Source organism: Orbicella faveolata, unplaced genomic scaffold (genome assembly GCF_042242905.1).
Source record: "Orbicella faveolata isolate gen_17 unplaced genomic scaffold, um_ofav_v1 contig_5, whole genome shotgun sequence".
Classification (NCBI taxonomy): domain Eukaryota; kingdom Metazoa; phylum Cnidaria; class Anthozoa; order Scleractinia; family Merulinidae; genus Orbicella; species Orbicella faveolata.
Window position 1 is genome coordinate 1,312,558 of NW_028301580.1, and position 17,443 is coordinate 1,330,000.

The window sequence follows — 17,443 nt, forward strand, 5'->3', positions numbered from 1 at the left end:
TAGTTACAAGAAGATTCGTATTTTATTTTCACTGAACCCTGATCTGTGTTACATGTTATATCAAATTATTTTTTTTTTACAATTTATTTCTATTCCAGTTTGTTTCTGTCCTATTTGATGAAAGTGCAATCTTTATTTACAGATGATGATGTGATTATTAGTAAAAAAAAAATGCAAGCTGTGCGGCTTTTTCTGTTATTAATACGGCTTGTATCTATGGAATACTTGCCTAAGCGGTAATTTTGCCGCCTTAGCAACAGGTCGGTACTCGAACTGGTCCGGGTAAAACATGGGTAACTGGAAAGAACGACAGCGGCTAAACTGTGTTGACTTGAATGCAGAGGAATGGTTGACTATCGCGGGAGATGTCTGGTATAGCTGGTCTGACCGGTTTGACTGCACTGTTAGGAACTCGCGTCTAGCGTGACTGACAGGGAACTGCGGTCGCCGTGGTTGCCAAGTGTCCATACGAGGTCTGCTTACAGGCGGCCCAAACTGGCTTGACAGGTTGGTCTGGCGGATGGATGCTGAATGTGCTTCGTCCTTTCTCGACTTTGCGCGGCGATTCTGAAACCAGTACTGAAAAGTAATTTAAAAAATAGACTTAAATGAGTTGTCAGACTGCCATGTTACCCTTAAATATCCTAAAACTGAGTGAAAATGAATAACAACTTCCAACGTACCAGGGTGTCAACAGATCTTAATGCGTTTTTTTTTTATTATTATTATTATTTTGTCCGCCATTTTGTTGGTCGCTGAAAAAAGTAAAATTTCTGATTGTTTGGTTGTCATAAGATTATTATCTGGTGGAAATATGAAAATATTTCTTTGCTTTTGTTAAAATTTATCTTCCTGACAATTAAAGCAAAGATATGTGAACGGTATAGCAAGACCTCCCTTTTTATGCGAATATCGTTGTCTGTTATGTTGCCGAGACTTCATGCCTGAAATTATATGTTAGCGTCATGCCCGTTTTGGAGGAATGCGATATTATTTTCTTCGCCCTTCTGACAAACTTGAATTGACAAATAATTCTAAAATTACCAACTTTCCACAACTGTACTCCCCCCTTTTAAAACCTGAACTGTGCAAAATACGCAAATTTAGTTTAAACAGTGCAACTATCTCACCTTCAAGCTTCTGGGCGGTATCCCGAGTTTCTGCACCAGGTCCTCCTCATCTTCCCTCGTCAAATATGGCCGCCTTTTGTACGCTCGTTCCAGCTCCCACACCTCAATCGGTGAGAAGGTCGTGCGCGTTCGTTTCTTCCTCGCTGTCTGCTCGGCACGAGGCGATGCTTGATCGGGTTCGCTGTTACAACTGCTGGGGGAGCTTGTGTTGTCATCTGAACAAGGAGATGATTGTGGGCTGATATCACTGTAGCTGTGTTGAGGACTTGGAATCTGTACGCGGAGTTCGGAAGACTGCATGTTTCTCTCTGAAAATAAAATTAAACACAAGTTCAAAACCATGTACAGATAAAGTCGTGTATGTTAGCAATCTTGTTTATATTCCATGCCCGGATCTCGGCAATACCAAAGATATTTACCAGGGGTGATTTCAATTGATTTAGGGTTTAGTAATTAGAGGTAACTACCGCTTCGATGTAAATTACTCTAAAAAATTGAAATAACAATAACATGGCAAACTAATCACCCTCTCGATCACGATGTTGTTAGCTTCTTCCCTGCTCTTGTCGTTTAAATTCTGTGGCTGTCTTTTTAATCATCGGATGAAGGATTAATCGTGTAAACAAGAAGACGAAAAGTATTCGATGAAAACGCAACTTTCAGTGCAAAACGATTTCCTCCGACGAAGGCAACTAATAACGTTTCCAGTGTTTTGGTCATTTTACGCACTAAATGCTATATATTCTATGCTACAGACTCTCAAGTTAACAGCTATGACATGAGCGATATTGCCCGGGGTTCAAGTATCAACGAAGTGTTATAAAGAGAAACTCACCGTTCTTTGGTAAATCTTGTTTTTTCCGATTATCTTCCAGGCCCAGGATCGCGCTGATGGAAAAGGACAGCGACTCGCTGGAGACTGGCACCAAGGGCGTTGAACGCAAAGTATGCGAGCGTCTACCAGCCAAAGGTTCCATAATAGAAACGACTGAGCGAAATCTGCTACGCTCCATAAATATAAGTTCCGCGCTGCTAAGTGCAAGAAAAGTAATGAACTACTGTTTCATGAACTGAATGACGGTTGCTTCGTGATAAACCTTATTTATACCTTGTCAGCGGACAAACAAAGGCGGTCCGACAAACACGTTGTTTTCTTGTAACTTTGCCGATAACTGGTGTATAATAGAAGTATTGAAAAAGACGTGCACCGCGGCTACCGTCGATAATTATTGAGAATGAACACATTTGGCATTGTGCCACAAAGGGCGGCACTGTTCAATCGACCGGTCAAGTTGCAGACGCTTTTTTGTTTTTTAAACTTTGTTCAGCGCACCTTTTATAATCTGATGCAACTCAAATGGCGAAACAAACTGTAAACAATTGTTTTTTTGATGTAGTTTGCAATCCGGCAGAGAGAGCGCAGGGAATTTCTGCGGATCGACAGTTTTTTCAAGACATCTGTCGACCATTTACAGGTAGCGACATTTTCAAAGTTTATTTACAGCTAGTAGTTTGTAAAAGCCGTGTGTAATCTATCCCATTTTCCTCACTGTTTAGCGCACTTTTTATAGTCTGATGCAACTTTAATAGTGGAACAAACTGTCAATAAATTGTTTTTGCAGGAGCCCATCACTAGGTGCGTGCAGCTACCATACTCCCATACTCCCATACTACACGGCATGTCCATTTTTAGGCTTTGTTTGCCGCGAAATAGGTCAGTTCCGGTCTGCATACATGATCGCGCATCGGGAAGGGAAAAAATTGACTGTAAATCTGTAGTAGATTCAAACTAAAAATAGATCAGTCTGTGAAAACGCCGTGACAAGAATACGGGGTAGCTAGTTGCAAGCTGCTAGTGACGGGCTCCTGATTTTTGTTATTACAATTCGACGGCTTTTAAAGAGCAGAGATAGCGCGCGCTTATGAAATTTCTGCGGCTCATGTTTTTGCAGATATCCGTCGGCCATTTACAGATAGCGACATTTGTAAACTTTATTTTCTGTTAGAAGCTTGTAAAAGCGTCGCGTAATCTTTCCAATTGTCTTCACCTTTTAAAAGTAGAAATTTCTTTTTCCTTCATCGAGGTTGTTAGGCTGCATACTTGTTTCATCGCCTGAAGCGATGAACCAAAACCAGATCAAGATTTATTGATTGATCAAGGTGGCCTGTCCCGATTGTGCTCGGCAACTTTTGGGAAACTTTTGGCGTTTGGAGCAACTTTTTGTGGTTTTAGAAACCTGGAGCAAGTTTTGCCGGCATGGGTCGCACTAGACCGATTTTTTGTTTTGTTTTTTGTTTTGTTTTTTTTTTATCGGTCCGAAAGACCCAAAATATCGGCACTGACCAAACTTTTGGGGCTTCGTTTTCCGGTCGCACATGAAGCCACACGGCAAGGCTATAAATTCTTGTGTAAACGCTGATAAAACGCTTTTGTAAACAATGATGCTTTCCCGTGAAGGCATACTGTCCATCAACTTTCTTAAATAAACACGCAGTTGACGTGTTTAACGAATTTTTGTTTTCTTTGGGCGATTTTGGAAAAATCTGCCCAGCCCACCCATACACTACAGAGTCTTTGATCTTTTTGGTCCACTGACAAATTTTTCCAAATTTTGCTCGTAGGGGTCGCATTAGGAAAAGCTCCAATTTTCACCCAATTTTCGGTAAAACAAGCAGAATTCGCTCTAGTGCGACCCATTTCTGAGCAACTTTTAAGCAAAATATAGGTTTAGAGCAGATACATGTATCAAGCACGAAAAAGTCAACGATCAAAAAAAACTTCAACTTATTCGAATTTCTTGAATGTTTATCAACTATTTGAAGTTTGGTCACATAACATGTCACTTTAAAACGTTCGGCAAGACGTCAAAGGAACCATGCGTTTCGTTCCGTTATATTTAAGAGTATCACTAAATTTCGCCCACTTTTGCGAGCAACTCGTTAAAGCTTAGCTTCAAGCTATTTTTCTTGACCGATGTTAGCAATTATTGAGAACAACAACAACAACAACAACAACAACAAGAAATTAGCCTGCGAACAGGCTCTCGAGGAGGTAGGATAAAAATCGGCGAGCAAAGCAAAAAGGCTTTTAACTAACGTTTATACAAATACATTTAGTTAAAACTCAGCTACATATCTGGTAAGATTACCAGCTTGCATTTATAGGAATTTACAGGAAATTGACGTATTCGCTGAAATATATAGCTATGTTATGAAAATACTAGCCACAGGTATGCTTTTGGTGACGTTAAGCTTTCAAGCCAAAGTTATTCCTCCGAGTTGTCTGTAATGTACTGTTCATCTGAACAAAGTTCCTCGGTCTTGAAACCGCCCCCGAATGAACGACGATGTCTGTATTCGTTCAGACATTTGGAATGTACTCATGTGGATGTGGGAAATTAGAATGATGTCATTAGACTACGAGTAGTCCCTCTTTCGCTTAGTCCGTCGAGCGAGACCGTAAATAAACCGCGAGGAAAAAAATGGCTGCGTGAAATCCTGGGGGCGAGAAGCGCGGGAAAGTTTCTCGCCCCCAAGATTTCGCGCGGCCATTTTTTTCTCGTGGTTTTCTCTCACGTCACGCGGAATAAGCAAAAGAGAGACTACTCATAGTCTATGAAATCATCGACTCTGAAGCTCAGCAAATAGAAGAAACAATTCAACTTGATTTTGTTAAATTGAACTTGATGTTGTCCGCGGACAAATATCTGAGCATATTTCCGCGCCAAATGGAGGCTATTTTTTTATTTATAATCCTTCTAATCCCTCAAATATTTTCGCTCGCAAGGTTGGTCTAAACGTCTCACGTGACTAAATATTTCCCAACTAAATCTGTGGAGTATCCGAGTGATATTCTCTATTTTCAAAGCCGCGGGTGTTGCGAAAAATATTTGAAGGATAATAAACACAGCTCCATTTGGCGTGAAAAGATGTATTTAACAATTAGACCCGTAGCCCGCAAGGGCTACGGGTCAATAGCCCATGAGGCGAAGCCGAATGGGCTATTGAACCGTGGCCCTTGAGGGCGAAGGGTCTAATTGTTTTAGTATCACCCAACTAGTCGGACAGAAAAGACAATAATAAAGTTAGCAAATGCAAGTTGAAGAAATATTTTTCTGGGAATAAAACGAGAGAAAGCGTCACGCTCGATTACGCCAATTTCGCTACTCAAGGACTATTACTAATAGACATCAAGTATTTCGTATAGTGTGATCGTCCGGGTGAGTGTAGTTCTGAAAAGAACTGTTGTTGGTGACAACAGTTCTTTTCAGAACTACACTCACCCGGACGATCACACTATACGAACTACTGATACTCCTGGGTTCAAACCATTTACTGTGAGACATCAAGTATCGTAGCCAATTAAAATGCAGGATTTGCATGAGTCCACTAGTTGGGTGATACTAATAAATAATAGCCTCCACTTGGCGCGAAAATACGCTCGGATGTTTGTCCTTGGACATTATCTCACAGTTCTCCTCGAGCTACGCTCTCGGAAAACCGTTCGCTTCTCGGAACAGATAATGTCCACGGAAAATATCCGAGCATATTTCAGCGCCAACTGCCAGCTATTGTTTATTTAACCAGAGATAGCGAACCAATAAGATTGCTTGAAACACCAAGATCAATGAGTGTGTATATACTTACACAATCTGGATATCTATAGTCTATTGTAATTTGGACATAAATGTGGGAACTCGACATATATATAGATATCACTTTTAAACATTTTGATACCGTTTGACAAACGCACGGGAGTTTAAATTTCCTGCAGACGAGGTGTTGGGGGCAAAAGTAAGTTTCAAGACTCTCAGTGTATCGAAGTGTAAGTTCGCTTGTGAAAGAACTATGAAAGCAGTTTCTTTTGTCACGCACGTTTATTTCGGTTTCAATTCATCCCTTCATCAAACAAACCAATTGGCAAAAGAAATGAAATCTTCAGAAGAAACACACTCGCACTATAAAAGTACACTCATCAAAACTAAATCAAACTCAAACTTCGGTAAAGAGTCGTTGTGCAGTTTTCATTTACAACCTATAACGTTGTTGTTGATGAAAGCTTTTTGCCAACACTTCTTCTTTTTTTGTCGTTAAAAGTTTTTTGTGAGGATGCCGAGGCTGAGATTTTGCAATATTCTATGACTAGGCTGAGAGGTCACTGGAAAACATCTATTTTACCATTTAAAATAAGCAGTATGAAAACTGCTACTAAAAGCGATCGACGCAGTCCTATCAACCCCCAGCCCTACATAAACAATCAGATATTTCTTAGCCGGTGGTTCTTTGTAGAACCTATTAGCAAACTTGTGTATATACCGTATAAGATCACTGTAAGATCATGCAACCACTAAATTGCAAGTCAAGACAGAAGATGCTTTACATCAACTGATTAACTCTCTCGTTCTAACAGGTAATTTCCGAGACGCCTTGTGCCTGTGAGTCATAAGCGGTCGTGGTGCATAACCTTTCATATGAATATGAGTGTGATTTGCATGAAAATAAACCTCCTGTCGGTGCACTTCTTCATATAAATTATTTCGCACGGAAAATCGTTTTGACCCAGAGGCAAATGCCAACTCGGGCGCCCTCGGAAAACCTATTCGAACGTTACTCTACAACTTTGGTTTTGCTTCGCTAGTGTTGCCAGATTCCTATAAATTGTTGAATATTTGTTCCCGTTATTGGTTTATTAGTTATTATAAATTAAATTGTGACTTGTAAACTAATTTAACCCAAAACTGGAGATATGGAACCGACCCCAGGACCCCCCGGGGATTTTGGCTAAAAGTGAAACAAGTCAGTTAAGACATGGAAGATGGTCGCTGAATGACCGAAACATGTCATTCAAAATCAAATGTAAGTGAAGAATGATCATCGCGGTAAATTTTCCAATTTAAGAAATTGCAAAAAAGAAGCCTGAAAAAAATCAGGGCTTCAACGGGATTCGAACCCGTGACCTCAGCGATACCGGTACGATGCTCTACCAACTGAGCTATGAAGCCACACATTGGGAGCGAGGTCAATTAATTGAGTTCATATCTTCCCGTGAGGAGTGAAATGATATGAAGTATATATGAAATAATTCATATATGAACTGCGGTTGTAGATGAAAGTGAAGAATGATCATCGCAGTAAATTTTCCAATTTAAGCAACAGGAAAGAAGAAGCCTGAAAATAATCAGGGCTTCAACGGGATTCGAACCCGTGACCTCCGCGATACCGGTGCGATGCTCTGCCAACTGAGCTATGAAGCCACACATTGGGGGCGAGGTCATTTAATTGAGTTCACATCTTCCCGTGAGGAGTGAAATGATGTGAAGTGTATCTGAAATAATTCATATTTGAAATGCGGTTGTAGATGAAAGTGAAGAATGATCATCGCAGTAAATTTTCTAATTTAAGCAATTGGAAAGAAGAAGCCTGAAAAAAATCAGAGCTTCAACGGGATTCGAACCCGTGACCTCCGCGATACCGGTGCGATGTTCTACCAACTGAGCTAGGAAGCTATGAGTTATTTCATATACACTTCACATCATTTCACTCCTCACGGGAAGATATGAAATCAATTAATTGACCTCGCTCCCAATGTGTGGCTTCATAGCTCAGTTGCCAGAGCATCGCACCGGTATCGCGGAGGTCACGGGTTCGAATCCCGTTGAAGCCCTGATTTTTTTCAGGCTTCTTCTTTCCAATTGCTTAAATTGGAAAATTTACGGCGATGATCATTCTTTACTTTCATCTACAACCGCAGTTCAAATATGAATTATTTCATAAAAACTTCACATAAAATCAAATGCGTCGTCTTCGTGTTTCAAAATCTATAGTTAGTCTTTTTTTATCCAGAACTTTTTATCAAGCGACTTTTTTTTACGTGATGAGCGATTGTGCAATAATTACCTGGAAGGGGGGCTGCGGTGGAGGGAGGGGCGCTGGGAAATGGGTGAAGTATGCCCCAAGATTAAGTCATACCCCCCTCTCATTAAGCTAAAATCAATTTCACCCCCCTCCCACCCACCAATTCACATAATGATACCTTTAAGGATAACACCCCCCTCCCCTTGAATAAAGTCTCCGTCCATTGAATCCCTCATACCTAGTTTACTTGTTGGAGTTCTTCCTCCGGTACAAACATCATTTCAAATGACTCTTCGACGTATGTCGAAGAGTCATTTGAAGAGTCATCAGAATCACTGGACTCTGAGCTTGTGTCGTCTTCGCATGAATTGGGAGATTCTTCGTCTTCTACATCATCTCTGGTACTAAGGTTCCCGCGTGCGTGGGTGAATCAATCAACTCAGCCTTGCCTCCACTTATCTAAGACCTTTTTGCTCTAGTTACATTTTCAGCTGCTTGTTGGTAAGCGCTTTTACATCTTTGTCGATTGTCTTTCTCTCACTCTGTTTTTGGCTTTTCCGTCGAGGAACTCAAGGTGCTGTACATAACTTTTACATGCAGTCTCGTCCACGTTGTACCGGGAACATACCTCTTGCAAAGACCTTTCTTCAGAAGAGGGCGATTTTCCCTCGTTGCCGAACAATCTCTTTATCTGGACACTTGGGAGAAACTTGTTGATCTGGTCTCCAGTAAACGTTGCCGTAGTAAATGGTAAATATTTGCCAGGCAAAGTAGCATCTAGGGTTGGAACTGGAGAACGTTGGATAGGAACATCGCACGTTGGAGTGCAGGAAAACTTGAGGTACTCTAGGAAGTACAGCCCCTGACGAACATGGTCTTCTTTTAATTTCTGAAGCTTTTCAAACAAGGCATTCCCACACATATTAAATTTTACATCCAACCAACCCTCTCTCTTTTTGTCATTTTCTCCTATGCCCCCCTCTAATTTTCCAACCCCTCCCCCACCCCCCCCCCCCCCGCGCCCTCCAGATAATCATTGCAAAGTCCCTTACGAGATTTTACTGCACAGTACAGGATACAGGATGCAGTATGGTATTTTTTTTTTTTCTAGAAGTAGTTCATTCAGACCTTTATTCTGGCGAAGTTTAAAAATTTCCATTTTTTTTTTTTTTTTTCATTTTTCACACCTTTCGGCGAAACGATTGCTCTCAAATAATGAGACAAAACAGACAACAATAAGGAGACCCAAATAAATCGCAAGTGTAATTTTGCAAAACCTTGGACCACGATTAGTCTAAACACTTCACAACAATTCACATGATCTTAAATCTTTGATCGGCGGTGAAGCATTCAAAGTAAACCATAATATATCAGCTGATAAAGCAGCCGTGCGTATGACATGCACGCGTCATGTGCGAGTATTAACTTGTGTTTACAACTCTCGTGAGTTCAAACCTGGGATAAATATTGCGTTTCAAAAGTATGTATAGGTCTTTTGGCGGATTGTGGGCGTCCTATGGTTACAGGCGGTCAAGAGTTTTCTTAGAGGTGCAAAATTGACTTTTTCCCCTGCTTCCAAGAATTTCATTCTTCATCTACTGCCACCAAATCTAGCGGAAGCCTCAGACGGTAAGCCACTCTTCTCGGTTTGTTCTTTTTTTTTTTTACTTTTTCATCTCAGAACTTACATCTGCCGAGAGTTTTGCACGCTAACAATGTTGCTTTGTTAAAGAATCCTGATGATAGGTATCTGTTTTGAACAAGTGTCTAAAACCGATGAATCCAAGCAAATTGTTAACTCGAGGGGAACTCAAGGGGAAATCAACTATTTTAGCTCTTTAATTTAGGTTACCGGTGTTTCAGCCGATTGAAGGATTATTTATGTACTGACTAAAAAGATAGAGCAGCATAGTTCATTGTAATGGGTGTATACTTCTTTGTGTGATATGAGACATGCCGCTTCCTCTCTCTCAGATTCCTTACTCCTACACTCTCGCCCCCACCCCCCCCCCCAAAAAAAGAAAAGCCGATTGTTCAGTTAATAGCGTCGCGCACAGTTTCTAAAGATGATCCCCCACATGACAGACAAGAATTATAGTCCCGTAGAAGGTTTTGTATGAGCGCGTTGTCTCCTAGACCAGAAAATCAGGCAAAAAAGAAGGACATATTGGTGGTCTAGGTTTTTGATTAGCTTAAGGTATCAGTAAGGGGAAAATTTGCCATTTTGCATAGTTTTACTTTTTTAAGCGGTTGGATAAATCCTAAAGTAATCTTTAAGATAAAAAAAACTCCACGAAAAAATCTTATATCTGCCGGTGGTTATTGCGCGAGAAAGATTGTTTTGCATATTAATTACTTAATTGAGAGTTGACAAGTTCTGTCAAATGAATTAATTATCGAGGCAAGAAGCCACATGCCATCAAGATCATGCTGAGTTGACACGCGATTCGCGCGCCATAATCAGTGCTGGATGTCTTCGAAGAAGACAGAGCGATCTTGCCCGTTTTCATCGGCTAAAGGAAGGCCAAAGAAGGCGAAAAACACTTTCAACAAAGAGTGGGCCGCTAAATTAGCGGAAAGCGGCAAAGGATTCGTTTTACAATCAAGAAAAATTGCTGAATGAACTCGACAACGATCGCGATCACAAAGCCAGCGAGCAGGCCGAAATGAGCGCAAGCCGCGCTAAAATACTGTTGCAAGAAACTGTCGAAGCAGAGGAGATTGACGAAGAGAAGTGGACGAGATTGAAAGGCAGATTGATTGTACAAAATTAGAATCAGCAGTGCAACATTTTTTTTTTCTTACCCAGCTATTGTCATTTCTTCCAGTATCTTTGCCTTTGCATCAACATCAGTCGATGTAGTCCCGTTTACGACGTCCTCTCCAGCTTTTCCCTTTGAGCGCTTGCATTTTCTCGGGGACCTTCTGCGGGCCTTCGGCATGTTAACAGTGACATGGTCATAATTTTGAAGATTAGTCAACCGATACGTAAAATTTCGAACGCTAATATAGTAAATCAAAAGATAATTTCACGTTTACTAAATTTGGAATTCTGACTTCACACATGAAAAAGCGGTTTATTCAATGGTGAATAATTTGTACCTGTTCCATGTTAACTGTCACAGTCCTATTGTTATACATAAAGTTGATTCCCCTGCGGTGTCTCCCTTGGTGTGATAATCTCATAACACTTGGATGCCGCCGAATTTTATTTTTTCTCTGTTTCTCGAAAGTAAAAAATAGGCGAGTTGCACGTGCATTTCGAGTTCCAGGTCGGCAGCCCCTGGACCAAATTGGCTGAAATTCGGAGAGAATGTTGTCAGAACGATCGCCGACAAAACCGTGTCTGCGAATTCTGATTACTCTTTTCATTAAAAAGTTATGCCTTTTTTTCTCGGGCAGTCCTATTTTTTTTCCCTTTTCTAACTTTATCCTCTTGTAAAATAATGACAAACGCATGTGCCAAAAATCTGAGACACGGTTTTTGAGGTCAATGTGTGAAGAAACGGACGCCATGTTAATCGTTTTCTCCGACTTATATTGAGCGGGCGTATACCTTGATTTATGGGTTCGTGAAGCTTTGTAAATATATTCACATTTTCGAAACACGGTAAATTTCTACCGTTTTAAACAGGTCGGGCCATAATCTGTAGTTATTAAGCTTGCAGTAAATATACGGTTTATATGGGCTTTTGTTAAAGCCACGAACGCTAGAGCGGACCGCGCCCAGATGGTCAAATGGGTTATACTGATACCTTAAATAATGTTAGAAAGCAAACACCGCTGCTGTGAGTAGTGTAAAACAGATTCAAGGTCTCCAGAAAAGAGCCTAAATGTTACAAATTGCACGAGGATCTTCAAACACCGCGGTGACTAGCCGGACAGATCCCAAAACCTTCATGAATTGGAAGTCGAGAACTGTTAGCGAGCGGTTGCGACTAGCCGATCAGAATACTTCATAGGTAAACGTGTTACGAAGAAACTTATCTGCTGTTTATACTGGTCTTGAAGAGAAGACTTAGTAGCTGACTTATTGCCAGAAATTCCCAACCTTGACAACCCGAGCCGTCCGCTCAAACGAATATGATATGAGGAGGACATAAGTATTATGCCTACTATCCCTGAGACAATTCCAAATTCACAGGAGAATTAGGTATACTGTGCAATTTGGAGGATCTAAACTTTAACAGAGCTATATTCATCCGACCACATAAACAAATCTTTGACAGTGAGTAGACCTCAACTGCTTATATTTCATAAATATGGTTGGCACGATAAATATAACATAAATAGCGCGGGCTAAGACAGTTCTTTATTTACGAAGACAGAGCGGGCCATCCCCCCCCCCCCCCGCCCCCCTCCTGCAGTTCCATCACGGCAAGGCAACGAATCGGATCTACGGTATTGACTCGAGATACTAAGTTTTAGAGGTCAAAACAAACAACAAAATTCCGCTGTGCGCGTGATACGCTCGCAAGATGTCGACAGCTTCTGCGGTTTCCTGTTGTCCTAGGGTCAATCCTATGATCAATTTTGCATGCAGATCAACAACAACTCCATAAGTATAATTACGCAAACATATAGATTCTACGTTTACAAATTGTATCCGTACTCGACCGTTCAAAACTTGAGGATTTGTATTTTTTTTTCCCGAAAAATAGCCGCTGAAAGTTTGAATTTTAGGCAACCTGAGCAGAACACAAGACAGATATTGATCTAAAATAGTTTTTTGGGGGGGATTTTTCACCTCTAAATGCGTGACAAGGAATGGCGTGTTTGACCTTTGTGCCACGTTTGTCTGGCGCCCTAAAATAGCCCAAAAATTATATTTCACCCATTTGGAGAAGAAACCCTGTTCATTCTCTGGTTTAACTTTATGTAAGTCCATGTCATGTACCAAGGTTTTATTTCACCTTCTCAATTCTTTCATTCTTTGTCCGCAGTAATAAGTTAAATTTTGAAGAAAAACAAAAATCGTCCAAATGTAGGCTTTTGTACATTATGCTAGCATTTTTTCGATCATTTTAGTGAGGCACATAAAGCATTTTTAAAGCATTATTCAAGCATTTTAGTGGCATTTTCCCGGATTTTTTTTTTCCCACAAAAAATAGAAATGATTTTTTTTTTTTACGGGAAAATGAAGACTTAACTTGAAATTCACAATGATCGACATGAACAAGGCTTAGAAGATTACATTGAAACATCACTGAGTACTACTTTTTAGGGATAGACTACTACTTAGCCTCTTCACTAAGATATCACTGATTGGGGACAAAGGATTAACAGGACAAAAGATCATTTAGAGGATTATCCTTTGGTATATTAAAACTATTAAAAAGTCTTTTTTTTCCCCTTTTCATCTGCAGAATTTACCTCTGCTGACAGTTTTGCACAGTAATAGCGTTGTTGGGTTGCTTTGTTGGAGAAGAGGACGTTAGTAACTATATCGTTATATAATATCCTGATGATAGGTATGTGGTTTAAACAAGTATCTTAAGCCAATGAATTGAAGCAAATTTTTAACTTAAGAGTGCATCAATAACTATTGTTTCAGCCAATTTACTGACTGAAAGATAGAGTCGCATAGCCCATTTCAACAGCTGCAATCTCCGACAAAAGTCTTGCCACACCTTCCCACTTTTGTAATGTCTGTCAGGAAAATTTATCAGTTCGCCCCCTTCCCCCCAATTCAGTGCTGTTTATCGTAATGAAGTCGTCATTGCCCGCTTACAACATTGTCGGGGTGGGGAAGGGGGGTCCCTATTCTAATGATGTCATTAGGTATTGTCCCCAAAATACCTTGCTACCGCATTTTCGTGCTATCTGATCCAGGTGTGCCAAGGACTTTTGTCCTTGGCACACCTGGTACACCTGTCCTTGTTAATAATTTTAGATTTTAGTTTCTAGGTATATATTTTATGGCAGGTCCATACCAGCCCTCTGGGTTGCCAGACGCAGACCTGCCTCATCAAAAATATATGTATGTATGTATGTATGTATGTATGTATGTATGTATGTATGTATGTATGTATGTATGTATGTATGTATGTATGTATGTATGTATGTATGTGTATTGAGGATACTTCCACGGGTAATATGAGACATTCCGCTTTCTCTCTCTCTAAGATTCTCTCTCCCCTCCCCCCCCCCCCCCCCCACACCAACACCAAAGCTGATTGTACATTAATTGCCATAGATATTGCAAAGTGTTTTTAACTTTCCAAAATAGATAAGCGAAACTTAAAAAATTAACTAAGCACACATAGCGCTCAATTATACCCTTTATTATATTGTGCTTAAGTCAGGATTAATTGGTCAAGTGATCTTCAAAACAATTCACATTGATCGTGAATTTTGGACCGGCGCTCCAACAGTGATATTGAGGAAAATAATGACTTCGAGTTATTTTTCGACGCAAGTACTTTGAATTAAATAATAATAATAATAATAATAATAATAATAATAATAATAATAATAATAATAATAATAATAATAAAATTTCGAGCGTTTGCCGTAGCTAGCAAAAAACAAAAGACTCCACGGTTTAGTCCTTTTTTAATGTAGTCCACTTAGGTGCTCCATTGACTAGGGGAGCGGTTTGTCCATCATCTGTAATATATCACCTGGGGAAATTCAGCTGTACGCGTGATACGCACGCGTGATGATCGAGTATTAGCTTGCTCCTAAGCTCAATCCTGTGATCAAATTTTCTTGCCAAAACCGTGTATAATTTCTTGGCGGGTTTATACTAAAAGCAAGTTAATGATGAGACTATTCAAAAATAGACAGGACACCATAAAATAGTGAATGAAAAAAGAAAAAAAAAAAGAAAAAAAAGAAAAAAAAAGAAAAAGAAACGCATGTCAGTTGATTGTCAGTGTCACGAGTTTAATAGCAAGGATTCATGAAACCACGTTTAAGGACGTGGAAATTTTACTTGCTAGACCAGTTTACATTGGAAACAAGTCACCTCACCTCACCCGATCGAGTCCCTCGCATAGTCATACGGCTTTAGCATATGGTTGTTTTTATTTTGGTTTCTGAATTTTTTGGTAAAAATTTTTTGGTTTTATTTTTGGATTCGTTCGAAATTTCTGAGCAACATCTGATACTTTCAAGAATTTTGAAAGGGTTTCTCAGAAGGTTTTTGTTCGGCTTTCAGGCGTTCATTACCGCTCTTGTGAACTTTACATGTAGCATTTATTTACTTGATGTGTGTGAAAATCATCATGATCTCAAACACTGCAGGCGAGCAATACGCAAACTGTACGTCAATACACCGGCCCAACTGTGTGCCATAAGAAAAATGCTCGTATGTGTGCTTGAAATGCTTATAAATTACAGGAAATCTCATTCGATCCTTGTACTGAGGCAAATGTGCTTGAAAGCAGACCTGGAGATTGGATTCATAACTTTTCGTACTATATCCCGGCGACGAGCATGAGCGAGTCACCGCACTTTGTTTGGTTTCTTGTGAATTGAAAATGCGTGTGAGCTCCTCATCCCCTCTTCTTTAAATAGTTTTTTGCCCATTGCCAAGAGCTAACTCGACATTTGAGTTATCGAATATTGGATGGAGGCTTGGAAGTCAAAACAAAAACACCATGAAGCGCCACGCCGATTCCTAAATTAATTGGTAACTCAACTATAATTGCACGATGAAAGAAAAAAAAAAAATGATATTCTTCTGGAATTCGTTGCCTAGCAAACTTTTCCTTGATGTTAGTTTACTCAATCTCAACAACGTGAATGACCACTAAGTGTCTCTTTCAATGTAGAGCGGTCTGGCAGCTCTATTTCCCGTTCCTTTGTGCATTTTAATAACAATAGTTAGTCTTTTTGAAACGACAGTAGAACTCAATTCGTTAGTTTACTTCGTTCAAATTGTTTCGCTGCATTGATCCAACTTCGTACTCACTGCACTCAATCGATGTAAATCAACCGAACAATTAATATTTATCGGTTATTATACCGAAGAACTTGTAATGCAGTGAACCTCAATCAATTTTAGAGACTTCATTTGAACCTTCACATAAGGGAAGCGAAGTACTAACACGAATGTACCGATTAATTAAAGGGCGGATTACACAGGTATCCCAAGCTCCTTGGGAGCCGTGAACATGCGTAACAGGGTAAATATAGGAGTTTGTATGGGAATGTAACGGTCGTATGTAAAAAGTTCGAGATATGGACTCATCCGTGTGTTACTTTTGTTTCCGTGCCGTTTTGGGGCCGTTTTAACGCGATTCCAGCGAGTTTCAGTTTCATCGTTTTCTCCTCTACATACATTGTACCACTTGTGACGTCATCAATTTATATGTCACCAGATATTCTTGATAAGCAGATAGTAGAGCTAGGATAGATCTATCCGCACAACAGTCGGTTTTGGATATCGACAACATTCTGACGTAGCTAATTGAAATACGTTATCAGTTTTGGCGCAAAAATGGTGGTAAAATGGCCCATTATACCTATAATTGATCAAGGTCCCATTTCTAGGCTTTGCCCATAATTAACACCCAACTTTTTACGCCAGTCAGAAAGAATATGCAACGCAAAAAGTAGCGAGAGTAAAAGGGTCGAGAAAAGGGAAAGGGAAGGGGCAAGAAAAAAAAATTGAGAACGGGTAATCACACAAAAAAAAGAAATCCGAATTTTGGCTTATGCGCATGCACCGAATTGACACAATTCTGCACCTAATGTTCGGGAAATCTATCTTTTTTGGTAAAAAAAAAAAAAAAAAGCTTTTTTAGCGAAACTTAGGCCCATTTAGCGTCATGACAGCCAAGAAAACTGATTAAACGGTTAAAAAACGATATTCTGTTTGGTGAAAATTTGGCAGTCAAAGGGTTAGAGAAATTGGTTTAGGTTTTGAGAAGTTATTTTGGTTTTTGGAATTAACTTGTGTTCTGTTAAATTGTTTTGTATTTTATTTTTGGAAGCTGATTGGTGTTTTGGTAAATGTTTTTTTTGTTTGTTTGTTTGTGATGCGCCCCGCAACTCTCGTTTCGATTTTTTCACCTTAAGAAAATTGTTTCCATGTACTGTATTTTGTTAGTTTTCACGATATTGCTCCTAGGCCTGTTAGTATTCCATTAGTCCTGTGTCAATTCAATCTCCCAAGGGTTCGTTCTGGTTTTTTACACAGTCTCGTTGGTAACAAAGGTAGCCCAAGCTCGGTATGTGAGCGTTATAATACCGAAATACAGTGCAACAGTTCAACCCTAATTTTAAATTGTACGAAGCGTAGTTAATAATTAGTCATGACCTTACTTTTAAGATATTGCATGGAAAATACTTTTGTCGAGGTATTTTACATCCAGTCCCTTACAACGAAGGTCATGATTCATTATAAACTACGTTCCGTATAATATAAAATTATGGTTAAACTCTCGCACTGTATGTCGATATTATGACGCTCACATACTGAGCCTGAGCTACTTGTGATAGTAGCCGGA

The 17,443-nt window shown here is 39.8% G+C and overlaps 2 protein-coding genes across 4 annotated transcripts in view; one reads left to right on the forward strand and one right to left on the reverse strand.

The window, feature by feature from the left end:
• Positions 1-82: 82 nt before the first annotated feature.
• LOC149095686 (uncharacterized) lies at positions 83-1,761 on the reverse strand. The gene is made up of 2 exons (XM_089281796.1): positions 1,131-1,761; positions 83-579 (listed from the first exon to the last, which is right to left on the reverse strand). The coding sequence occupies exons 1-2, from the start codon at positions 1,470-1,472 to the stop codon at positions 199-201; spliced, it is 723 nt and encodes a 240-aa protein (XP_089137922.1). The 5' UTR covers positions 1,473-1,761; the 3' UTR covers positions 83-198.
• A 7,669-nt stretch (positions 1,762-9,430) lies between these two features.
• LOC110039743 (progranulin-like) overlaps positions 9,431-17,443 on the forward strand; it is a 9,918-nt gene continuing 1,905 nt past the window's right edge. Inside the window, exons 1-2 of one of the 3 annotated variants that reach the window (XM_089281808.1) lie at positions 9,431-9,614; positions 13,352-13,456. The gene's annotated coding sequence lies outside the window, so the exon portion shown is untranslated. Of the gene's footprint in view, positions 9,632-13,351; positions 13,457-17,443 lie in introns of all 3 variants that reach the window. The other 2 variants (XM_089281809.1, XM_089281810.1) reach the window with 2 other exon arrangements.

What these genes read in the sequence shown, in the direction of transcription:
- LOC149095686 (XM_089281796.1), bottom strand. Translation starts at nt 1,472, where the DNA reads ATGGTTTTGAACTTGTGTTTAATTTTATTTTCAGAGAGAAACATGCAG. An exon ending in TACCGCCCAGAAGCTTGAAG is followed by an intron (nt 580 to 1,130) that starts GTGAGATAGTTG and finishes ATTACTTTTCAG; the next exon opens with TACTGGTTTCAGAATCGCCG.